This window comes from Giraffa tippelskirchi, chromosome 8 (assembly GCF_054371585.1).
Source record: "Giraffa tippelskirchi isolate mGirTip1 chromosome 8, T2T-mGirTip1v1.2.pri, whole genome shotgun sequence".
NCBI classification, from domain to species: domain Eukaryota; kingdom Metazoa; phylum Chordata; class Mammalia; order Artiodactyla; family Giraffidae; genus Giraffa; species Giraffa tippelskirchi.
This window is the reverse complement of record NC_137282.1, coordinates 92,858,803-92,881,874: the sequence shown is the minus strand read 5'-3', so window position 1 is coordinate 92,881,874 and position 23,072 is coordinate 92,858,803. Positions and strand designations below refer to the sequence as shown.

General features: G+C 38.0%; 2 protein-coding genes across 3 annotated transcripts in view; one reads left to right on the top strand and one right to left on the bottom strand.

Moving 5' to 3' along the window:
• The window catches only part of MOCS2 (molybdenum cofactor synthesis 2), a 54,523-nt gene extending 37,507 nt beyond the window's left edge, over positions 1–17,016 (top strand). The window contains exon 8 of the mRNA XM_081517749.1: positions 15,961–17,016. The gene's annotated coding sequence lies outside the window, so the exon portion shown is untranslated. The remainder of the gene's footprint in view (positions 1–15,960) is intronic.
• Positions 1–23,072, bottom strand: part of ITGA2 (integrin subunit alpha 2) — a 108,851-nt gene that overhangs the window by 20,023 nt on the left and 65,756 nt on the right. For both annotated transcript variants that reach the window (XM_081517743.1, XM_081517744.1), the window contains 12 exons: positions 22,749–22,825; positions 19,701–19,839; positions 18,673–18,818; positions 17,087–17,230; positions 15,113–15,316; positions 14,261–14,397; positions 12,282–12,421; positions 7,123–7,274; positions 4,738–4,848; positions 4,065–4,147; positions 1,659–1,800; positions 457–549 (listed from right to left, as the gene is read on the bottom strand). In XM_081517743.1, coding sequence (XP_081373869.1) covers positions 457–549; positions 1,659–1,800; positions 4,065–4,147; positions 4,738–4,848; positions 7,123–7,274; positions 12,282–12,421; positions 14,261–14,397; positions 15,113–15,316; positions 17,087–17,230; positions 18,673–18,818; positions 19,701–19,839; positions 22,749–22,825 — 1,568 coding nt within the window. The remainder of the gene's footprint in view (positions 1–456; positions 550–1,658; positions 1,801–4,064; positions 4,148–4,737; positions 4,849–7,122; positions 7,275–12,281; positions 12,422–14,260; positions 14,398–15,112; positions 15,317–17,086; positions 17,231–18,672; positions 18,819–19,700; positions 19,840–22,748; positions 22,826–23,072) is intronic.

Here is a 23,072-nt window from a genome sequence, read left to right as displayed (position 1 = left end):
GACAGAGGACCCTGGCGGGCTAGAATCCATGGGGTCACAAAGGATTTGGACACGACTTAGTGACTAAACCACCACCACCACCATACATATCACAGGCATTAATACTTGTCTGAATTTGAAGGCTTTGCACTGATGTAAAATTTGCTTACCCCCAGGAGTTAACAAATGCTATCCGTGACTATGTGTAAAGCATTTTGACTGGTGTTGGTCAATGTGTTCAGAAAAAACTTTCTATGTTATATGTGTCTTTGGAAATGAATTGCACAGGGGAAATCCCACTTTCATTAATAACTTAAAGCATGCAGATATTTAAAATCTTCCTTTAAATACGCAGCCAATTATTTTGTGGTGCCTCTCAAATGATGACACTTAATAAAGAAAGATGGTTCACTGGTGAATTAACACCAATGATGAGACGGGGCCAGCATGGATTTGGGGATGAAATGGAAGTTGTACCTGTTGTTTTCTCTTTAAAGCAGGGTAGCCCACATTGCAGGTAACAGACTTCTGAGATGAAGCAATCTGGCAGGTCACTTCTGTCCCATCAACCTGAATGAGACCAGAGAAACAATGATCAATTCTTTTTCAATGTCTGTATGTATGTGCGCTCATGCACATATGTGCCAAAAGAAATATAAACCACCTAGACATTTTAGCAGTAAGGTTGTATTCACACCAAGACTTGAAAATCTTCTATGTATTGCCCAGATGGCTAACATCTATTTTTATTGCTAGACAGGCCAACCAACAAAACAAAGAAGTGAGATATTGAAATTTCCCCCAGAAATAAATCATATGTCATAGTTCAGAAGCACAAAATAAACTTAATCCACTATTTAGAAATGCTGTCTTTAACACATACCTTTCTCTCAATATATTTGAAAGTTGTAGTCTCAAGAGAAAAGCAAATAAAACATAGTTTTTGTTTATATTTTAAATAACTTAAAAGAATCATCTTTAGATTTCCTCAGGTTTCTTCTCTTTAAAACAAGAAGCTGTCATTTGGCACAAGAAATTTAGACACTAAAGTCAGAATCGGTGTAGAACACTAAATCTACTAAGTTCACAATGACTTGAAACTGGATGAAACCATTTTTAAAATCCTTTCATCAAGTAGTAATTTGGAAAATCTCAGCTTTTCCCTTCTCTCCTTTTCACTGCTTGGCGGCAGAGGAGGGGCCAGGGGGGCATTCATGGTCAAGTGTGTTCCTGGTATAGCGATCAAATCAACATGATTAACTGACCTCATTGGAATGCATCATCTTGGCAGCAGCAAGACCTGTGGTTACAAAGCTTGAGCTGAGCTGTGGGACTCGAATTTCTGAGAGCAAGTGCAACTCCCAGCATCTGTGCAGCTCCACGGCAGCCTCATCACACAGATGGCTTGAGGAGAGTTTACGGTAGAGTCTGGCTACAACTGCCAAGTGTCAGGTCAAAGGAAAAATCTAATCCAAGCCATGAAGCCTAAATGGTCTAGATACACAGCCAGGCTATGTTCTCAAGTAGTTTAACTAGTTGGGAACCACAAGTGTCAAGACTGATCATGTTGAGGGGCAAGGTGTTTCTTCAGAAAACACAAAGGACCTGGAGATTTGAGTAGAAGGAAGACAGTAATTGACAACAAAAATAGCAGTTAACACCAGCGTGCCTTCACATACCGGCATAGACCAGGAAGCAAAAAACAGGTTTTCTGAAAAATCAACAACAATCTCAGTGTTGTAGGCACTTTCCTTCTTGTTTTTCAGTTTTACTGAAAATGTTAACCTTTTGTTTTGGTTGCTGATAATGAAGGGCTGTTGTCTGTTAACAGTAAAAAGGAGGGAAAAAAGTCATTACAGTTTTGTTTTCTTTTTTTAAGTCAGCATTCAAATACTTTACTCATTTAAAAAATAAATTTTGGATTTACTATTTAGAGACTGAGAAAACTGCTTAATAACAAATTATCTTCATAGTAAAATAATATTAGCAATGAATGAATAAATCCTACTGGGTTTTATTCTTTGTTGCTTTTAATTACATTGCAAAAAAAGACACCATCCAAATATAAGTGGTTTTATATTTCTTAGTGCTTATTCCTATATGGATGAGAGAAATTAAAATTTACACTTTTTATATTGAAGTATAGTTGATTTATAATATTAGTTTCATGTGTACACTATAGTGATTGAATCTTTTTATAGATTATACTCCATTGAAAGTTATTACAAAATATTGACTATAGTTTGCTGTGTTGTATATCTTTGTTACTTATCTATTTTACACTTACATAATATTAATAGTTTGTATCTCTTAATTACATACCTCTGTCTTGCCCCTTCCTCTTTCCCTCTGCCCACTACTAGTTTATTATTTTTATCTGTCAGTCTATTTCTGTTTTGTTATATACATTTGTTTTGTTTTTTAGATTTTCTAATGTGAGTGAAACAATATTTGTCTTTCTCTGACTTATTTCATGAAGCAAAATACCCTCTAGGTCCATCTACATTATTGCAAATGGCAGAATTTTATCCTTTTTATGACTAATATTCCTTTATATATATAAATGTGTATATACATGTGTGCGTTACATCTTCCTTTATGCATTCATCTATTGATGGACACTTAGGTTGCTTCCATGCCTTGACTATTGTAAATAATGCTGCTATAAACTTTGGGGTACATCTGTCTTTTCGAATTAGTGTTTTTGTTTTCTTTGGCTGCATGTCCACAAGTGGAATTGCTAGATCATATGATAGTTCTATTTTTAGTTTTTTGAGAAACCTCCATACTGTTTCCCATAGTTGGCTGCACCAGTTTACATTCCCACCAACAGTGTAAAAGGGTTCCATTTTCTCCACATCCTCACTAACATTTGTTATTTATGTTCTTTTTGATGGTAGCCATCCTGCCAGGTATGAAATGGCATGATACCTTATCATGGTTTTGATTTGTATTTCTCTGATGATTAGCACTGTTGAGCATTTTTTTATGTGGCTGTTGGCCACTTGTATGTCTTCTTTGGAAAAATGTCTATTCAGGTCTTCTGCCTATTTTTTAAATCAGGTTTTTGGTTTTTTGACATTGAGTTGTACAAGTTGTTTATATATTTTAGATATTAACCCCTTATTGGTCATATCATCTACAAATATTTTCTCCCATTCAGTGGGTTATCTTTCTGTTTTGTTAATGGTTTCCTTTGCTGTGCAAAAGCTCTTAAGTTTAATTACGTCTCACTTGTTTATTTTTTCTTTTATTTCTTTTGCTTTCAGAAACAGAGACAGAAAAACTACTGCTACAATTTATGACAAAGAGTGTTCTGCCTCTGTTTTATTCTAGGAGTTTTGAGGTTTCAGGTCTTATATTTAGGTCTTTAATCCATTTTGCATTTATTTATGTATTTGGTATGAGAAAATGTTCTACTTTTATCTTTTTACATGTAGCTGTCCCGTCTTCCCAGCACCACTTATTTAAGGGACAGTCTTTCCTCCATTGTATATTCTTGCCTTTGTTGTAGGTTAATTGACCGTAAGTAGATGGGTTTATTTCAGGGCTCTCTATTCTGTTCCATTGATCTATATGTCTGCTTTTGTGCCTGTACCATGCTCTGTTGATTACTGTAGCTTTAAGGCATAATCTGAAGATACTTCAAACTTTGTTCTTTTTTTTATCAAAATTGCTTTGAAAATGTGGAGTCTTTTGTGGCTCCATATAAATTTTAGAATTATTTTTTCTAGTTCTGTAAAAAATGTAATGGATATTTTGAGTGGGATTGCATTAAATCTGTAGTTTGGTGTGGACATTTTAACAATATTAATTCTTCTAATCCAAGAGCACAGGATATCTTTCCATTTCTCTGGATTATTTTCAAATTCCATTATCAATATTTTATAGTTTTCAGAGTATAAGTCTTTCAATTCCTTGGTTAAGTTTATTTTTAGATACTTTGAAATTTAGATTTTAAGGATCTTTAGGAGTTATGATGTTTCTTTTGTATAAAAAAATTTCCATAAACAATCACTTGAATAAAGTAATCTAACATGTCTTTTATTTCTATAATTTTCACTGCACTTTAAAGTAAAACTTACTGAGTAGCTGGCAGCTGCTGAACATTTAGAACTAGATCAGAAATGCAAACTCCATCATCACCACAGTCTTTATGGAAAGGGATCTACAAAAAAAAGAAAAACAATCCCAGAAATTTGCTATTGAGTTAAACAAGAAAATTGTAGAAGAACACATAATAGTATTACTCCATTTATATAAAGTTCAAAACCTTGTGAAACTAAACCATGTTTTAGGAATATATACACATTTAGCAACATCATAAAGAAAAACATTGATAAATGCAAAATTCAGGATGGTGGTGCTACCTGGGGGCACAAGATAAAAGTGGATATGATAGAGTATGGAGTGATACAGAGAATTTCAGAAGTACTGGTACCATTTTATTTTTTTTTAATGGGTTGTGAACACAAGGTGCTCCCTTTATTGCTATTTATTTCTTCAATAAACATTTACTGAGCACCTATGGCAGGGCAAGCACTATTCACAGTGCTGGAAATAGAGAAGGGAACAAGGAAAACAAAAATCCCCATCTTCATGGAACTTACATGCTGGTGAACTTTCCATGTAAGTAACTGTACTTCAGTTAGAAAATTACCAACTTAGGCTATGTCCTAAGTATCTTTCAAACACTAAGGCAACAACTGAAACTTTGCCAGCTAGTCGGAAATTCCAAGAAAGGCAAGCTGCACTCACACTGAAGACCTTGACCGTCTCAGAGTAGGCTTCAAGGGCAGGGTTAGTGCCAGGGTTTTCCAGACTGATGTTCATACACAGATTCAGAGGGCTGATGGTATCAGAGGGCTCCTAAACACACACAGAGTTAGTGAATTAGGGCATGGCAGCTTTAAACAAGAAAATGACCACACATGTGCTCACAATTAAACACACAGTCCACTCTCAGTCAGGCAGAATAGCTCGGTTGTGAACTTTCAAGGCTCTTGCTTCTTCACTTCTATCCTAAGTCTGCTGTTAGCCTCTCCGCTTCTAAGAGCCTTCTAACTTGGGCTCAGTAAAGATCTGAAGCAGTGATTGTTAGGTAAACTCATCAGTCATTTCATTATTTATATAAGTAATGATCAATATTTAGATGAGATATACAGGTTTCAATGCTCAGAAGACCCTCTGTCAGTACCCAGCTCTTGGGTTTTGGCCATGTTCTTCCCATTCCTACTGTCAAGACTTTTGGCATCTACAGGTATCCTGACCAAATCTCTGGAAGAGAATATTATGAACTGGAAGGGAAAGTGCCCAGGGTTCACTGTCAGGAATGGACAAGGGGACTCCCCTTCCTAGTCTCTAGTCTACAAAACCAGATGAAAGTGTTTCCCGTACTCAAAACTAAGCTCCCCAATTTCCAGCCTAGCTGTCTGTTAGTGCTCTTTTGCATGTAGAAGATGATGCACATATCACTCAGCAGGCATTAAAACCAACACTGTCCAGCTATAAGTACGACAGTTCCTCTTTGTCTGTACTAAAGTTGGTGGAGGATTTGCAATGCTCCAAGAGGCCTGAGCCGCTTCTAGTTTTTGAGATTTCCCATCTATTGAACAATGAAAATAATGCCAAAACAGGGCTGCAAACACCATCTAGCATTTTTCTTCAAGAAAGAACAATGCCTGAACATTGGTAAGCACTAAAAATCAAATTTTCCTTTCTTAGGAGTGATATCTTTATCTCAACAGGACTTCTATCTTGAACCCTTTGGACAGGGGGTGGGGGGGTGGGGGCACTGACTTCCTGACTACAAGGAAATGTATCCTCAGCTGCAGGGTTGGCACACAGGATAGACTTTGGTATTGATAGCAAATATGGTGTTACAATACCTCTCAGCTGACCACAACAATACACACCTTGTAAAAACTTCACAAGTACACATGGGAGAGAATAGGAGATGTATTTATATATATGTAGTAGTTTGGTCACTCAGTCATGTCTGAGTGACTTCATGAACTGTAGCCTGCCAGGCTCCGCTGTTCATGGAAGTCTCCAGGCAAGAATACTGGAGTGGGTTGCCATTTCTTTCTCCAGTTTATATATATACATACGTACACCACACTCTGGCTGTCTTACTCCCCCCACATTGGGTTACATGTTTAATTTGACCCACCACTTAGCACAAGGATAAGACAGAATGGAATCTGGCTTTTATTCCTTTAAAGAAGCTGTATAATTGGCACGTTATCAACATAAAAAGTCCAGGCCTTCACAAAGAAGAAACCTTCAACTTGAACAATAAATTCCTCTACTGATTTTAGTTCATCCAACTCTTTGTTCTTCAACTCTTAGCATTTCTTGAGATGTGATTTCTGTACCATCCATCTACTTGAGAAATGTCTGGGGATTTCTGGTCGGGGGGGAGGGGTGTGGTTCCAGCATACCGATTTTATAAAAGTTTCTTTGGCAATTCTTATGCATCTTAAACTTTGAGAACCACATTCTAGGAAAGTTCTTAAATAGCTCTTATAAAAATAGTTTCCTGAGTAAATTATACTTTCAAATACCATAACCTGGCTTCTGGGGGGAAATAGTCATATAAGATGAGCTTTTTTAGAAATTTTCTTCTGAGAAGCACTTTTTCTACTTAGGAGAATTTCAAAATCCATGTGAACTGTAGTAATTATGGCATAAGATTAGAGCAAATAATTTTTACCTCATAATCTAACATCCTTCACGTGTATAAATTTAAATCCAATAATGGAAAGGGCAATTATAGTTATCCTTTTCAATCATTTAAAAATAAATATTCTCCTGATATGAACATGTCAATATAAAATTTACTGTCAACTAAAAGTTCTTCCTATTAAACATTTAAGAAAGCACTCTCTTGGGTTTCTTGAAGAATCTTATTTTTAGCCCTTTTACTTGCCATCCCAAGTAAAACTTAATGCAACTAACTTACATAATAGCATGTGACCATACAGATTAGTGTAAAGGAAATATCCTCCTATTCATAGACCAAAAAAACCCAGTAATTAGAAGAGCAAGGATTCTTTTCACTCATAAGCCTCCACTTCAGGCTTTCACCATTCATTAGTCTTTAAAAAGAAAGGAGATGAAAGAGATGACTCTGAGGCTCACCTGTATGTGGATGATGTACTCAGAACAACGCTGTGCTTGACTTACTATCATGGTCTTCTGCAAGCACCTTTCATTATTTTCCTTAAATAACCCCCTGGACATTACTCTGGATGAAAACTGGTCTTCATCAATTGTGATGTTATACACAATGGCTATAATAAAAGTCATAAAGAAATGTCATTACAAATATATTGCTAAGTAAAAGGCACTCCTGTTTTATCGTGTCTTACTGGGTGAAGTCTCTGACTACAAGAAAACAAAAACCAGTCTTCCTATTGATGGACTGTGAACCATGGCTAGCCTGTGATATTTGTAACTGTAGCTCTGGTATGATGTACGTGACTTCAGATACAAAGAAATGTGATTCAAAGAAATGTGATTTGATGCAGTGGAAGGAAAAGTAGATTTGCCCCCAGGAAATCTACTGAATAAAGTTGGTCAAACTATTTCCTCAAATAGCAATTTCATCATCCATAACATGGTGACATGAAAAGGAAATGAATTATTATTGAGTGTCTACAATTGAACACATTCTTATATAAGTTTTACAATAAACCTGGAACATGGATATTATCCTATTTCTCAGATAATCAACAGAATATTATTCTGTTTCTCAAAATAATTCACCTCAGCTCACACAGCTAGAGCATGATCAGAAGTAAAGTTTGAGTAATTTTGAAACCAGACCCCATGTTCCTACTATTTCTATGCAGTTTAGGGGATTCACTGTTATTTGAGGATTAAATTAGATACTCTAAGGGGAAATGTACAGTGCCTTGCATATTCCAAAAGCTTACTTGGGGAAAGTCATGTTACACTGCAATAACAAGTGTTGAATCAGACAGACTTGTTTTGAATCTTAATCTCATTATTGACAAGCTTTAGGCAATTTTCTTAACCTCTTTGAACCTCCATTTCTTCATTTATAAAACAGAGATAATAATACTAACCTAGGGAAATGGAAATTAGAAACATATGTGATAAAAACTGATGTCAGTAGCTAATGTCTAACTATCAGAACTTTCAATAAAATCTGTTGGGTACCCACCCAAAACTGAGATCTGATACTATTAATAGCATCAACTGCATTACTTAGGATTATTCTATCTTATTATTTCCAAGAATTGATGCTTTTGAACTGTGGTGTTGGAGAAGACTCTTGAGAGTCCTTTGGACTGCAAGGAGATCCAACCAGTCCATCCTAAAGGAAATCAGTCCTGGATATTCATTGGAAGGACTGATGCTGAAACTCCAATACTTTGGCCACCTGACGTGAAGAACTGACTCATTTGAAAAGACCCTGATGCTGGGAAAGATTGAAGGTGGGAGGAGAAGGGGACGACAGAGGATGAGATGGCTGGATGGCATCACCGACTCAATGGACATGAGTTCGAGTAAACTCCGGGAGTTGGTGATGGACAGGGAGGCCTGTCGTGCTGCAGTCCATGGGGTCGCAAAGAATCAGACACGACTGAGCGACTGAACTGAACTGAATTACTTTCAAGAGTTTAAAGGTTGACTATACTTCCAAAAGCATTCTACATGTGACCTTTCAAATATCTACTAGAAGTCATGTATAATTTTTCTTGCTCTGAATACTTCAGGAGGTTAACAAAGATAAAATACAAAGGAATCAAGAACTACAAATAAGTAGTGAAAATAACACAAAGGAAAAGTAATGGCAGGGAAGTGATGGTAGCTAGGACAAAGTTAGTACATGTGGTAATGACAATATTTCAATTTTTCCAAAATGATACAGTTACATAGGCAATATGATAATCCTTTTTATGTTATTAACTTCAAACTGGAGTGTGCACCTGACCCAATAAATAATAGAAGTCATATGCTTTGTAAATTGACTTTTCAAAGTCACAGAGATGGGATTTCTGTCTTACACACTATTATTGCCAGGCAAGTAAGTGACAAATAATCATGACCATATGGACCTAAGACATCAAGAAGAGGATTCAGAGGGAAAGGTGCCCAATGGTGCGAGACCCTAGACAACAGTTGGAAGGGAATAAAATTTTCTGAAAGCAGAAAATGCCTTTCAAGTGTGTGGTAACAGAAGAGGTGAAGTACAGTCAAAAATTGAGAGGAAGATGCTTGAAGACAAACCCATGATTCAGGGCCAGCAGAGGTTACCTACCAGTCATTTCTGCCAACTAACAGATTTTCCAAACTTTTTATATTTAATGTTTTATTCCTCCAGCTTCACTGAGATATCATTGACATATAACACTGTGTAAGTTTAAAGGATACAACATAGTGATTTTATACATTGCAAAATAATTACCACAATAAGGTGAGTTAACATACCCATCACTTCACAAAGTTACAATTTTTTTGTGTGTGGTGAGAACCTTTAAAATCTAGTCTCTTAGTAACTATATACGATACAGTATTATTAACAAAAATCACCATGCTGTACATTCCATCTAGCCATTTCATGTTTAGATAGTAATGGTTTCTGACTCAACTCTCATGGCTACTCAGATGGATGTGCTAAAAGGCAGGTGTGTGAAATGTGCTACTCAGAGCTGGGTCAGTGTCTGAACACTTGAAAGGAAAAATACTAGATGAATATGAAAAATAGGAAATACAGAAGACGTGCCAAGACGTGACTATAACTTTGTGTTCCTAGCCTTCTTATTTCTTCTATAAATCGTGACAACTTGCCTCTGTATTTTTACCCTTTTAGTTAATTTGTTCACCATCTAATAAAATAGCTGTAGTCAATCCTAACAGAAATCAACCCTGAATATTCATTGAAAGGATTGATGCTGAAACTCCAGTACTTTAGCCACCTGAAGTAAAGAGCCGACTTATTAGGAAAGACTGATGCTGGGAAAGACTGAAGGCAGGAAGAGAAGGGGATAACAGAGGGCGAGATGGTTGGATGGCATCATCGACTCAATGGACATGAGTTTGAGCAAGCTCCAGGAGTTGGTGAAGGGCAGGGAAGCCTGGCCTGCTGCAGTCCATCGGTTCACAAACACTCAGAGACGACTGAATGACTGAATAACAAGGAACTACAGGTTTCTGAAAATTAGAACCAAAATCTGATGGAGAGTATATACATGCACAACTGAGTCACTTTGCTGTACAACAGTAAGTAACACAACATTGTAATTCAACTACATTTCAATTTAAAAAAATCTGATGGAAAGGATGTGGACCCATGAAACAGCAGCAAATTAAAGAAGGTAATATTGGATTAAGTGCTAAAAATCAATGGCTACATATTGAAGGAACTGAGATAATTGGAGCAGGAGAGATGGAGGTGAGATACTGTGGTTAGAAAGACTTCAGGGACATGTAGGACCTCAGCCAGGCTGCCAAAGACAACTGGACCAATCCAGAGAGAGTAAGACTGCCCACAGTCTTCCTTACTCTCTCCTGCCAATAGGTCATGTTTCAGACTTTCCCTCACTTCACTGGATTATTTGTTGTTATTGTTCAGTCACTAAGTCATGTCCAACTCTTTGCAACCTCATGGACTGCAGCACACCAGGTTTCTCTATCCTTCACTATCTCCCTGAGATTGCTCAAACTCATGTCCATTGAGTTGGTGATGTCATCCAACCATCTCATCTTCTGTCGTCCCCTTCTCCTCCTGCCTTCAATCTTCCCCAGCATCAGGGTCTTTTCAAATGAGTCAGCTCTTTGCATCAGATGGCCAAAGTATTGGAGCTTCAGCATCAGTCCTTCCAAAGAGTATTCAGGGTTGATCTCCTTTAGGATTCACTGGTTTTATCTCCTTGCAGTCCAAGGGACTCTCATAAGTCTTCTTCAGCACCACCGTTCAAAAACATCAATTCTTTGGTGCTCAGCCTTCATTATGGTCCAATTCTCACATCCATACACGACTACTGGAAAAATCACAGCTTTGACTATATGGATATTTGTTGGCAAAGTGACTTGTCTGCTTTTTAATACTCTGTCTAGGTTGGTCATAGCTTTTCTTCCAAGGAGCAGGCATCTTTTAATTTCATGACTGTAGTCACCATCTGCAGTGATTTTGGAGCCCAAGAAAATAAAATCTTCCACTGTTTACTTTTTCCCCTTCTATTTGCCATGAAGTGATGCCATGATCTTCATTGTTTAAATGTTGAGTTTCAAGCCAGCTTTTTCACTCTCCTCTTTCACCTTCATCAAGAGGCTCTTTAGGTTCCTCTTTGTTTTCTGCCGTTAAAGTGCTATTATCTGCCTATCTGAGGTTGTTGATATTTCTCCCAGCAATCTTGATTCCAGCTTGTGATTCATCCAGCTTGGCCTTTCATATGATGTACTCTGCATAGAAGTTAAATAAGCAGGGTGACAATATACAGCCTTGACATACTCCTTTCCCAATTTTGAACCACTGAGTTGTTCCATGTAAGGTTCTAACTGTTGCTTCTTGACCTGCATACAGGTTTTGCAGGAGGCAGGTAACGTGGTCTGGTATTCCCATCTCTTTAAGAATTTTCCATAGTTGGTTGTGATCCACACAGTCAAAGACTTCAGTGTAATCAATGAAGCAGAAGTAGATGCTTTTCTGGAATTCAGTGGCTTTCTCTATGACCTAATGGATGTTGGCAATTTGACCTCTAGTTCCTCTGCCTTTTCTAAATCCTGCTTATACATCTGAAAGTTCTCGGTTCACATAATGGATTATTTAGAAAATATAAAACACTGGGCACAAATTATACATTGTTTTATACCTTCTCTCTCATTATTTCATGCTTCTTACATTTTCAAGAATAGAAATATTTGATCCTCATACTGAACACACTCTACCTATCTTATGGCATAGCCAACTCACAGTGGACTCACCTAATACATACTCAGGTTCAGCGTAATTTGCATGTGCCCATGGTTTTCCATTAGGAAGGTATGGGTAAGAGAAACTTACAGGATAGACTGGAAGAAGCCACAATTATGTCACTGATTTCATGACTTTCTGCAGCAGAATGTGACCTTCTAAGGATGACAGAGGAAGGTCTAAAACACCTTCCCCACCTAATTAACCATTCTCAGGCACCTCAAATATGTGGCAATTCAAGTGTCTGCATGACTCTTATTTCTTTTGGTTTCCATATCCCAAGCATAGTTTACATCAGAACTGAAATTCTATAAGCAAACGTATCTCTTGTGCAGATTATTTCAGGTTTACTCACCCACTTGATTGTTTTGATTAGTAGGTCTAAACTTAGCACTGAAGCAGAGTTTAAGTTTTATCTCAGCATTTTTGTTGAGCAAAGTGATTTTTTTTGGTGTGAATGAAGCATCTACAGATACATCAGCAATGCTCTGTGACCTGAAAGACCAATGTTTAAAAAAAATTATTCTCAGGAAGCTACCCAGAAAAACTAGTCTTAGCACCTTGTAGGAATGTGACCCCCAAAACAGCATTAACCTAGCTTAACCACTCCCCTCAAAAAATGGATTTGACTCCTTGTGTCTTGACTTTTTAGATGAATCAAATCCACCTTCAAAGAAAAAAGTTTGGCCATCATGGGCTATCTTAAAAGGGAATGTCAGAGTATAGGAAGTATATGGCCTACCACACATGAGGTCTACCAAGGTGGCTACAGGGTGAAGTTCACTGAAAGGTATGACTTCTTACAAAACTGTTTCCAAAGAACCCACATAATTATGTCATCACACCTTGTATTTTTCTAATGCTACTCTAAACTGATTTTATTCAGTAAATATATTTTCTTTTTTTCAAAGTCTTAAATATTATATTTGAGTTTATTTCTTCCACATGACGATTTCATTAAAATGATGCACTAAGGCAGTGGTCCCCAAATTTTGGCAGCAGGGACTGGGTTCCTGGAAAACAATTTTTTAATGGACTGCAGAGGGGAGGGAGATGGTTCACACTAGTGATGGAGCGGCAGATGAAGCCTCATCTGCTCACCTCCTGCTGTGTGGCCTGGTGTCTAACGTGGACTGGTGGTTGGGGACCTCTGCACTAAGGAACTTCTCTGGTGGTCCAGTGGTTAAGGCTCCGAGCTTCCACTTCAAGGGGCGCGGGTTCAACCCCTGGTGGGGAAACTAACAACCTGCCTGTCGTGCACTGAAAGAAAAATGATGCACGGGAAACAATGCATTTCATCCTTTAAAAGCACAAGTGAGATATTGTAAATAGTTTCACTGAACTCAGAGTGTGATTTACTCAATACCTAATTTCTTTCTGTTCTTCACATACTTGGACATTTAAAGCATATTTTTCAACAGACATGAATGGATAACTGAACTGTATTTTCTTGGAGAACGGAGAAGGCAATGGCATCCCGCTCCAGTACTCTTGCCTGGAAAATCCCACGGACAGAGGAGCCTGGTAGGCTGCAGTCCATGGGGTCGCTGAGAGTTGGACACGACTGAGAGACTTCACTTTCACTTTTCCCTTTCATGCATTGGAGAAGGAGATGGCAACCCACTCCAGTGTTCTTGCCTGGAGAATCCCAGGGACGGGGGAGCCTGGCGGGCTTTCATCTATGGGGTCGCACAGGGTCGGACACGACTGAAGTGACTTAGCAGCAGTAGCAGCAGCAACCTGATAGAATTCTCAGTTTCTTTCTGGTTCCATTCCTTCACCAGCTCAATATATTTATTTTTGCCCTTGGTCACTTGGCTCTTGAATCCCTTATTGTTCCTCCCCTGCTCTTCAACTCCTCCTGAGGTCAATGAGAGGTCAGCTAAACCTAAATAATGGCTTCTTGTTTATGACTAATAATTGTAAAAGATACCTTATAACCACACGAGAAGTTGTACTTTACTTGTGTGGTCTTGGTATTTAGTATTTTTAGAGCATTCTCATGAGAATTCTTTTCTACAAGTTGAGGTAATAAAAAGATAATAATCAGAAGTATCCTTAATACCATTTCAAGAGCTTTATCTTTTCAATACACTTTTTCTGCTCATTTTATAGAGAAGAGAGACTTGGTTCTAATGTTAAGCAAGTATTTTTTTTCCCACCAGGAAAAACATACTCCTTCCTCTATGCAAACTACATACATACAAGACATACAAATGTCTTAGAGTGTTATATAATGCCTGTGACATTTCAGCAATACTAGCAAAGCAATCTGCTCTACTTAGCAGGCCATGTGTTCGTTAACTAGTTTGTGTCTGGCTCTCAATGACTCACCAGAGCTGAACGACCTGTCCAAAGGCCCCCACGGACACATCGGTGATGGAATCCCCATTTAAATCTCCATAGCCATCCAGGGATCTCCCAAAGTACTGGAGTTGGCTACTAAAGGCTCTGTCAGACCCCAGGATTTTCTAAAAGAGCAAGTTTGAGATGAAATTGTAGCTCGTGACAACTGCAACAGAAAAAAAGACAGCATCTACATTGCCCTGGTATATTCTTTCTATGGCCATTTCTCAGATTGTTTTATTCTCCACAGAATTCCATTGATTTTTCATAGCTCACATGATCTGATTATTATTCTTGCAGTCATATTTTCATCAAAGAAAACAGCATGAATCTCTCACATAAAATAACAAACCAGAACAAAGCAGTGAGAGATCAGCGAACTGGAGAAGGAACTGATGCAGATTTGGGTCCTGATCCCTCTCCTAGCTCATTTCCTTCAGATCTTTACTCAAAAGGTGCTTCTGAGTGAGGCTTTCTTGGTCACTCACTCAAATACTTAATACCTCCTAGCCCTGCAAATTTATTCCCTATTTTAGTTTTTTAAAAATTCCTTATCATTTACTACTCTCTGGAATACTTTTCTTACTTATCTTCTTTCCCCCGTCTCCTTCACAAGAATGAAAGATCCATACAAAGCACAGTTTTGACCGTCCTGTTCTTGACAGTATTCCCAGAGTCTAGACAGAGCTTGACACACAGTAGAGGTTCACTAAGTATCTGATGAATAAGTGAATTAGGTTATAAAGTAAAAGGGATGGATTGGATGGTCCACAGGATACTCTCTAGCTGTAACACAATGATACTCACATGTAAACATATCACCATGCAACTATGGATTACCTGAGAATACCTCAAGCGAATCATGCTCTCATGACCATTGTAGATGTACACAGCTCCAGAGTTCTGATTTTCCAAAGGTGAGCCAACAATCACATCATTAAAGCCATCCATGTTGATGTCTGAAAGAGCTGCAATTGCTGAACCAAATCGAGCATTTTCAAGACCCTTGGGGCCTTCCAGAAATTGGTGCCAATTCAAAATGCCCTTGCAAAGAGGGAAAAAGGGGACAATTAAAGCCAACCTTATGTTAACAAATATATACTACTATACATTTATAGTAGTATAAATATAGATAAAAAATAGATAACCAAGGACCTATTGTATGGCACAAAGAATTATATTCAATAATTTTAGTTACCTAAAAAGGAAAAGAATCTGGAAAAGAATATATCTATCTACCTACCTACCTACCTACCTATGTACAAACGAATCACTGTGCCATACTGAATCTAAGGTCATAGGCTATCTGCTCATAAACCAAAGTGAAAAGAAGCAATTCTTTGATGTAGGCTGGCTGCACAACCTACATAAGAGTGTCCATCTCTTTGTCTTTTTTCCCCTTAATATTAGGATCTTTACTCATCTGTTTCCAAAATTTTTTGATTTAAAAAATTTCTGGTAAAAATCTACTAAACTCTTCAGTAAAATTAAGGTAGAAACAAATAAAACACAATATCTTAATGTAGTCTTTTATTTAAAAGCTATAGAACAACAGTGGCATAATTATAATGGTATAGGAAGTGAAAGATGAGATTGTTATATTCCATTATAAAAAACACTGAATATTTCTGCCAAAGAAAAGACATTTTCCTGTAAAAGATACAACTGTGGGATTTTTTTTTTTGCAGATTTTGAAATCAAGAATGGAAATATTTCATGACTTCATAAGAAAGCAATGCTCTTCAAACATGAAACTGAGTCTGGTTTGATTCTTTCTCCTCTATAATAAAATTATGGAAATTAATTTATTACTGAGCCTGGTAAAATACTGGAAGATCATTTCAACTTTAGCAATTAATAATATTCAGACTATCTGACTAGCAAGAAACATTTAAGAAGTTCGGGATTTGTTAAATTTTCAAACTAGTAGATATGCTCTTCCTTTATTAAATACTTAATTACACTTTCTTTGTATGCTTTAAAATTGTTTTAATTGCTTCTGTTTAAGGGCTGTTATATCAATTTAAATAAATAAGGTAGGACAAAATATCACAACAGTTAAATATAACATTTACTACATTAATATCAGCTTCCATTTTTCCATCCTTTCTTTATCTAGCCATCTAATTTTCTATGTCAATCTGTCCCTTTAATTTTGATTTTCTTTTCAGGTTTCACTAAGTTCACTATAATTATGTGCATGGATTTATAGAGTTCATTCTATAAGTTGGAAAAACTAGGCTTTTCCATGTTAGAGTATGCTCAGTTCTATGTACAAGAACTGGAATTTCTAATACTTGGATATATACCTAAATGTTACACCAAGCAATGGAATTTTCTGACAAACTAATGTAGAAAGCATACAGGAATATATGGCTATTTCTAAAGTGCCCGGTACAATTTGTCTTTTCCATTGTAAAATGTCAACAAAGTAGTAATGCCTTGTTATTGTTATATCTTTATAGCGAAGAAGAATAATTGAATGAGATATTTGGGAAATACACAGATGTATGTGTATGTGTGTGTATGTATTTCAAAAAACAACATGCATTTATAATGACTTTATTTGTAAAGAAAATATATATTCAAAGACCTCTTGTGGAAGGTGGCAGGACACTATACATTAAGTTCTAGGTTATGCTTTGCAATGTGATTTTTAAAACTATAACTTAATGGTGACATCCTCAAAATGAAATATAAACCACACTTCTATTCAATAATAAACATTCTTTATTCTGCAAAAATGCAGATTCACTTTTATTTATCAATACTAAAGCAAATCAAATGAAATCAGTTTAATATTTTTTTTTTTACCTTTGTGATAGTAAACAGGTAGACTCTTCCTTCCTCTTTCTTCAGGTCATTCATGTACATTGGTGCACCTACCAAGAGCACATCTGTAATGGTGTCCTTATTCACATCGACTGCACACAGCACACTACCAAAATAGGAGCCAATCTGGAAGAATAAAGCATATCAACATTAGGATTCTTCTACTCCTAGTATTACACCAAACTTTTATTTACTCATTCAACAAGCAAAAATTTAGCATCTGTTGCCTGTAAGGTGCTAGGAACATAAAGATAGATAATATCACTCCTTCTCTCTGGTTGTGTCACAATCTAACACTTGCTTCTTAGTATTTAGGGTGCACAAAAATCACCAAAAAAGCACCTGTAAAATACAGATTCCCAAGAGCCATTTCCAGAGATTCTGATGCAATATCTATAGGGCGATCAAGAAAGCAGTATTTTAAGTAAGCACTCCAGGTATTTCTGATGCTGGTGGGTAAAAGACCACACTTAAGGAACACTTAGAAGCTTTATGAGATGTTGTAGACAAATGCAGGCAGGGAAGAGGGAGGTTGAACAAATAACAGGGCTTCTGTGATAAAACATAATAGAAAAGTGAAAGTGAAAGTGTTAGTCACTCAGTCATGTCCAACCCCATGGACTGTAGCCCCCCAGACTCCTCTGTCCATGGGATTCTGTAGGCAAGAATACTGGAGTGGGTTGCCATTCCCTTCTCCAGGGGATTTTCCTGACTCCAGGTCTCCCCATTTCAGGTGGATTCTTTACTGTCTGAGCCGCCAGGGAAGACCATAAACTTTAACATACTAAAGAGGAGGAAAATGTATGACCACAGTGGATTTGTGGTCAAGGAAGTCAAAGACTCAGGTCTTCTTCCTCCAGGGAAATCCATAGAGACAGTGAATCAGATTTAATCCCAGAGAAGGGAAATCTGTGGATAGTCAGTTTCTCTGATTTAAGGAAGAAAATTTTCTGTTGGTTGTTGGAGTACAGTGATGTGCATTTCAAATATGTGCTAAGCTCAGGAGTCAAAACTACTTAGCAAGGAAACAGGACTCTATAGGCTGGCTTTTGTTCTTGTGGACCATGCCTGGGAGGCATTACTGGTCCTCACTACCAAACTGCCACACATCAGAAGAAAGTGACAGAGAAGAGAGCTGCTTTCCTTTTAGAAATGTCAGAGCCAAGGACACCTTTACAGGCACAGATGTAGTAGCTCAGTCTTTCTAATGCTGTACTGCTCCCTTTGTCTACTTGTTTCTTCTCCAGATCCTTGGTTCCTTGTTGGAGATTGCCTACAAAGCAGTGGTTAGGTGTCTGTCATCACTGGCCTTTAATGACAACTCAACCCCATGAAAGCTATGTAGCCTTAGAAAGGTAGTTAAACTCTCAGCAGCTAGTTAAAAGGGGATGGTAGATCTCAGTATTGTTGTGAATATTTAAGGAATACTCAAGCAAACACAAACCACAGAGGCAGCTACAGGGTGGGCACTCAATAAATGTTAGTTTCCATTTCTACTAACTCCTCCCTTCCCACAAGCCCCTGTTGTCCATGAAATTAATTTCACCTGCTTAAACAACGGAATTTACCTGGTCACCTCTGTGAGATTGAATAACTGTGACATTGCCATTCTCATTAACACTGTATAGCACTATCTGGCCAGTATAATTTGCTCGAGGAGCACCAGCAACAAAGTGGACACTGTTCCCAGTAGAAATTGAAGCCACAGAGTAACCTAGGAGAGAAAGGGTCACAGAGTAGGTACTGTTGAATATCTTGGCCAGATAAGCTTGTGAAGATAGCAGAGATGATCAGAGGTCCCTTTTGTTAGTGTGGCGCACAGCTGCTCGTGCTCCTGAGTATAACACGAAGGTCACATCCTCCTCCTTTTTCTAAGATGAACTGCTTGTACCTTTTGGCCAGAAACTCTGCCCTGTGGAGGTGGAACATGTCCCCATAAAGCTGACCCTAGATTCTGCATTGTCCTCATCAGCTCCTTATGAACCTGACACTCAACAAATATTTGAGAATGAATAACTAAATGAACTTAAAAGGTGGAAATTGGCACAGTGGGAAGAACATAGGCTTTGGAGTCAGTCTCCGGTTCAAAGTTTGGACTTGCCACTTGTTAAGTTTTTTATCTTTCAGCAAGTAATTAACCTTTTTGGAAAGGTAAAATGAGGATAGTAGTACTCCCTTCAAAGGATAGTTGGAAGTATTTAAATATTATGTAGATAGAATAGCCAACTCAGGGACTGTCCCATAGTAGGTGCTCAAAATTGGTGACTATTACATGAACAAAAACATTGGAGACTCCAAACTGATGTAAGACTACCACTTACGGTATTGACTTTTAGGTACTATTTCTATTTTGGAGAAAGACAGTCATGTCCCAGGAATAACAACTGCTGGAACAACCAGAAAAGATTAACGAGTCAAACATGCAGTGTTTCATTAAGTAGTTATGGGCAAAGGCCTGACTGGCATAGAGGCAGCTGAAATATGTGTAATTAGATGACAGCTAAAGTGCTTTGCTAAACTGATCCTGAAATCCAACAAGAGACTAGTTTAAAGGAAGCAACTTAAATGTGCTAGGCCAAGTGCTGGTAGGTCTTACCTAAGTATGAACTGTGATTTCTGTCTTGTAGAATTTGTTCAAACGCTTGTTTAGAAAAGATCAGATGTCCATGAGGTGTCTTCTGGACCACAGTCCCACTCCAGTCATAAGCTCCTACTGCACCCAGCATCAGAATACTCTACAATAATTGAAAAATAAGAAGCCTTAAAACAAATCACCTGTAAGACATATGAGTGTTGGGTGGGCAAAACATTGAAACAAATGGTCTAAATTTAAAGGAATAAAAAAAAAAACTAAGCAAGATGAAGCAAAATATACATGAATTGCTTAGAAGAGAGAGACAACAGGTCAAAAATGGAATCACCTGTGCCAAGTCTACATCATCAAACCCAGACCATACCTAACGTAACTGCAACTTCAACCTCTCCCAGGAAGGTCGTCTTAAATGATCACTTTGGAATTCCCTGGTCAGCACTAGTGAGGTAATTACCTGAGAGACCCCTTCTGTCCCCTATATGAAGGTGACTGTGCCTGAAATAGTCTGAACATTTCCCCTTCTGCCCATAAAAGCCTTCCATTTTCTACAGCTCCTCAGAGCAGCTCCTCTGTTTGCTAAATGAGATGCTGCCCAATTCACGAATCATTGTGGTGATTTAGTTGCTAAGCCATGTACGACTCTTGCAACCTCATGGACTGTAGACTGCCAGGCTCCTCTGTCCATGGGATTCTCCAGGCAAGAATACTGGAGTGGGTTGCCATTTCCTTCTCCAGGGGATCTTCCTGACCCAGGGATCGAACCTAGGTCTCCAGCATTGCAGGCAGATTCTTTACCCACTGAGTTATGCGAGAATCCCATGAATCATTGAATAAAGCCAATTAGATCTTCAGATTCACTCAGCTGAATTTTGTTTTTTAACAGATTGTATGTTGATATATCTCCAAATTGGTTTGATACATTTTGTGCTGGAAAAGAAGCCTTCCCATGGGCTATACTACTTTAAGCTTTGTTTAGTACAACACATTTTAAAGATAAATCTGTACCACAGTACAGGAGGGGTACATAGCCATCTTCCAATTTCCATGCAAAGGCGCACATCTGCAAAGGCTGAAGAGTTGTAAGCCTTTAGAAAGGAGTGAGAAGGGAGCCTCTTCCCTAACGTGTTCCTAAGAAGAGCTCGGGCTATGAGACATGCTCACGAAACACGAAGTGCTGCTGCCAGAGGAAGAGAGGTGGGCACTGTTCCCCCAGACCCATGTGGCGGCCCTCTTCTGACCTGACCTATCTTTCTCTTTCTTCTTTTAAACATTTTACTTTATTTATTTTTCGGCTATGCTGGGTCTTCATTGCAGTGTGTGGTCCTTGCTAGTTGTGGTGCACAAGCTTAGCTGCCCTGTGGTATGTGTGGTCTTAGTTCCTCAACCAGGGATTGAACCCATATCCCCTGCACTGGAAGGCAAATTCTAAACCACTGGACCACCAGAGAAGTCCCTTTCCTCATTCTTCTTAACTTCTTCTCAAATGTTCCTCTCTCCCCTATTCCATCTATTTGAGAATGGCACAGCTACAGAAAGCACTTGAAGATGTGATATTCCATCTCTGGGGAGGAAAACAGCCATTGGTCAGCACCAGTGGGGAGGCCCAAAGAGGACAGGCCACTCGGGATTGGCTCAAAACCCAGTCTGAATATTCAAAGCTATAAGTCATCGCAGGGAGCAGATGGTCAGGATGGGACTTATTTTTAAATTTTTTAAAAAATTAATTAATCAACCAATTAACTAATTAGTTAATTATTTTATTTATTTTGGCTGTGTTAAGTCTAGTTGTGGCTAGATCTTTTGCTGCTGCACACAGACTCTCTAGCTGTGGCACTCGGGCTCTCTAGTTGTGGTGGGTAGGCTTAGTTGCTCCAGGGCAAGTAAGATCTTAGTTCCCTGATCAGGGATTGAACTCATGTCCTCTGCATTGCAAGGAGTATTCTTAACCACTGGACCACCAGGGAAGTCCTTATTACAAGTTTTTGATCTTAGAAAATATCAGAGTTACAACTTTGGGGTTTTGCTGTTATTGTTGAAAATTTATTTTCTTGAAGTATAGTTGATCTACAATGTCATATTAATTTCTGCTGTACAGCAAAGTGATCCCATTATATAGACGTTATTTTACATATTCTTCTCCATTATGGTTTTCAAGATATGATTTTGGAATGAAAAATACAAAGCCATTAAAAAAAAATAGGGAAATGATGTGTCCCATTCTGAAGATAAGAGACCATGAAATTATGTGAATGAGTGTCATAAATCCCAGACTCTGAAATCTGGGTGCAGGAAGGGGCTTCAGGGACTATACCAAATTTCAGGAAATTGTGTGAAAAATTCTCTGTGTGGGCTCACTGACATTTTTTCTGAAAGACCCATAACTTTTAGGAGCATCTCTTAACGATTGATGATCCAGAGAATGTTAGCACCTTTTAGTCTACAAAAAAAAAAAAACCCCACAAAAAAACACCGATCCTGGGCCTTTATTCAGCCAATCAAATCCTGTTCTATCCTGAGCAGGATTAGAATCAGAGACCTGTGAGATGGATGTCTCTGAGAAAGAATGGACCTCCCTGAGCTAAGATGTCTCATCTTACTCTTTCCCGAACTCCTTACTTGTTCCAACTATTTTTCTGTCTCTGCTGTTAAAAAACAGATATTCAAATAACTCAGAATTCAACCATGACAGTGATGTGTTGTCATGTGTTTTAAACAAACTTTTCCAGCAGTTGATTGATATAGAGAAAATTCCTACAGTAATAATACCTTGAGTTAATATACTGCCTGTCCTCTGGAGCACTCAAAGGCTTTCTTGTATATTATCATTTTTTTTCCATTAAAAAAATCCCTGTAAAATAGGGGAGGGAAGGCATTATTAACCTCTGTTTTTTAGATGATAAACCAGCAGCACAAAGAAACTAAACGACCGTGACTAGGAGCGAGAACTGCTGATCACTAGATGGCTGTTTTTCCCATTTCAGGACGAGGCTACTGGGTCCAGAAGTGTCAAGGCAAATGACAGCATGGCTGGAAGTTATCTGATATACACACATTTTGAGGAGAGTATTCCGCGCTGAATCCCACTTGTGACATTTCCATTTGGAAGTTGTCTCCTCCTTGAACTGTACCTGGGAAATAGCAGTTTCAAAAATTATATCACTGTTACCGATTTTAAATCAAATTTTCAAGCACATGTTTGAAAAACACATGCCTACACACACACACGGTTCTGATGTCCACTCAAAAATACAGAGCTGCCAGATTGTGGGAGGGAGGAATCTCTAGGGAAGTGTTCTAACAGATGCAGAAATCCACAATGCTTCCCAGGTAGTATCTGAAGTTGGCATTAATCTTGATTGTGCATTAATGTATTTA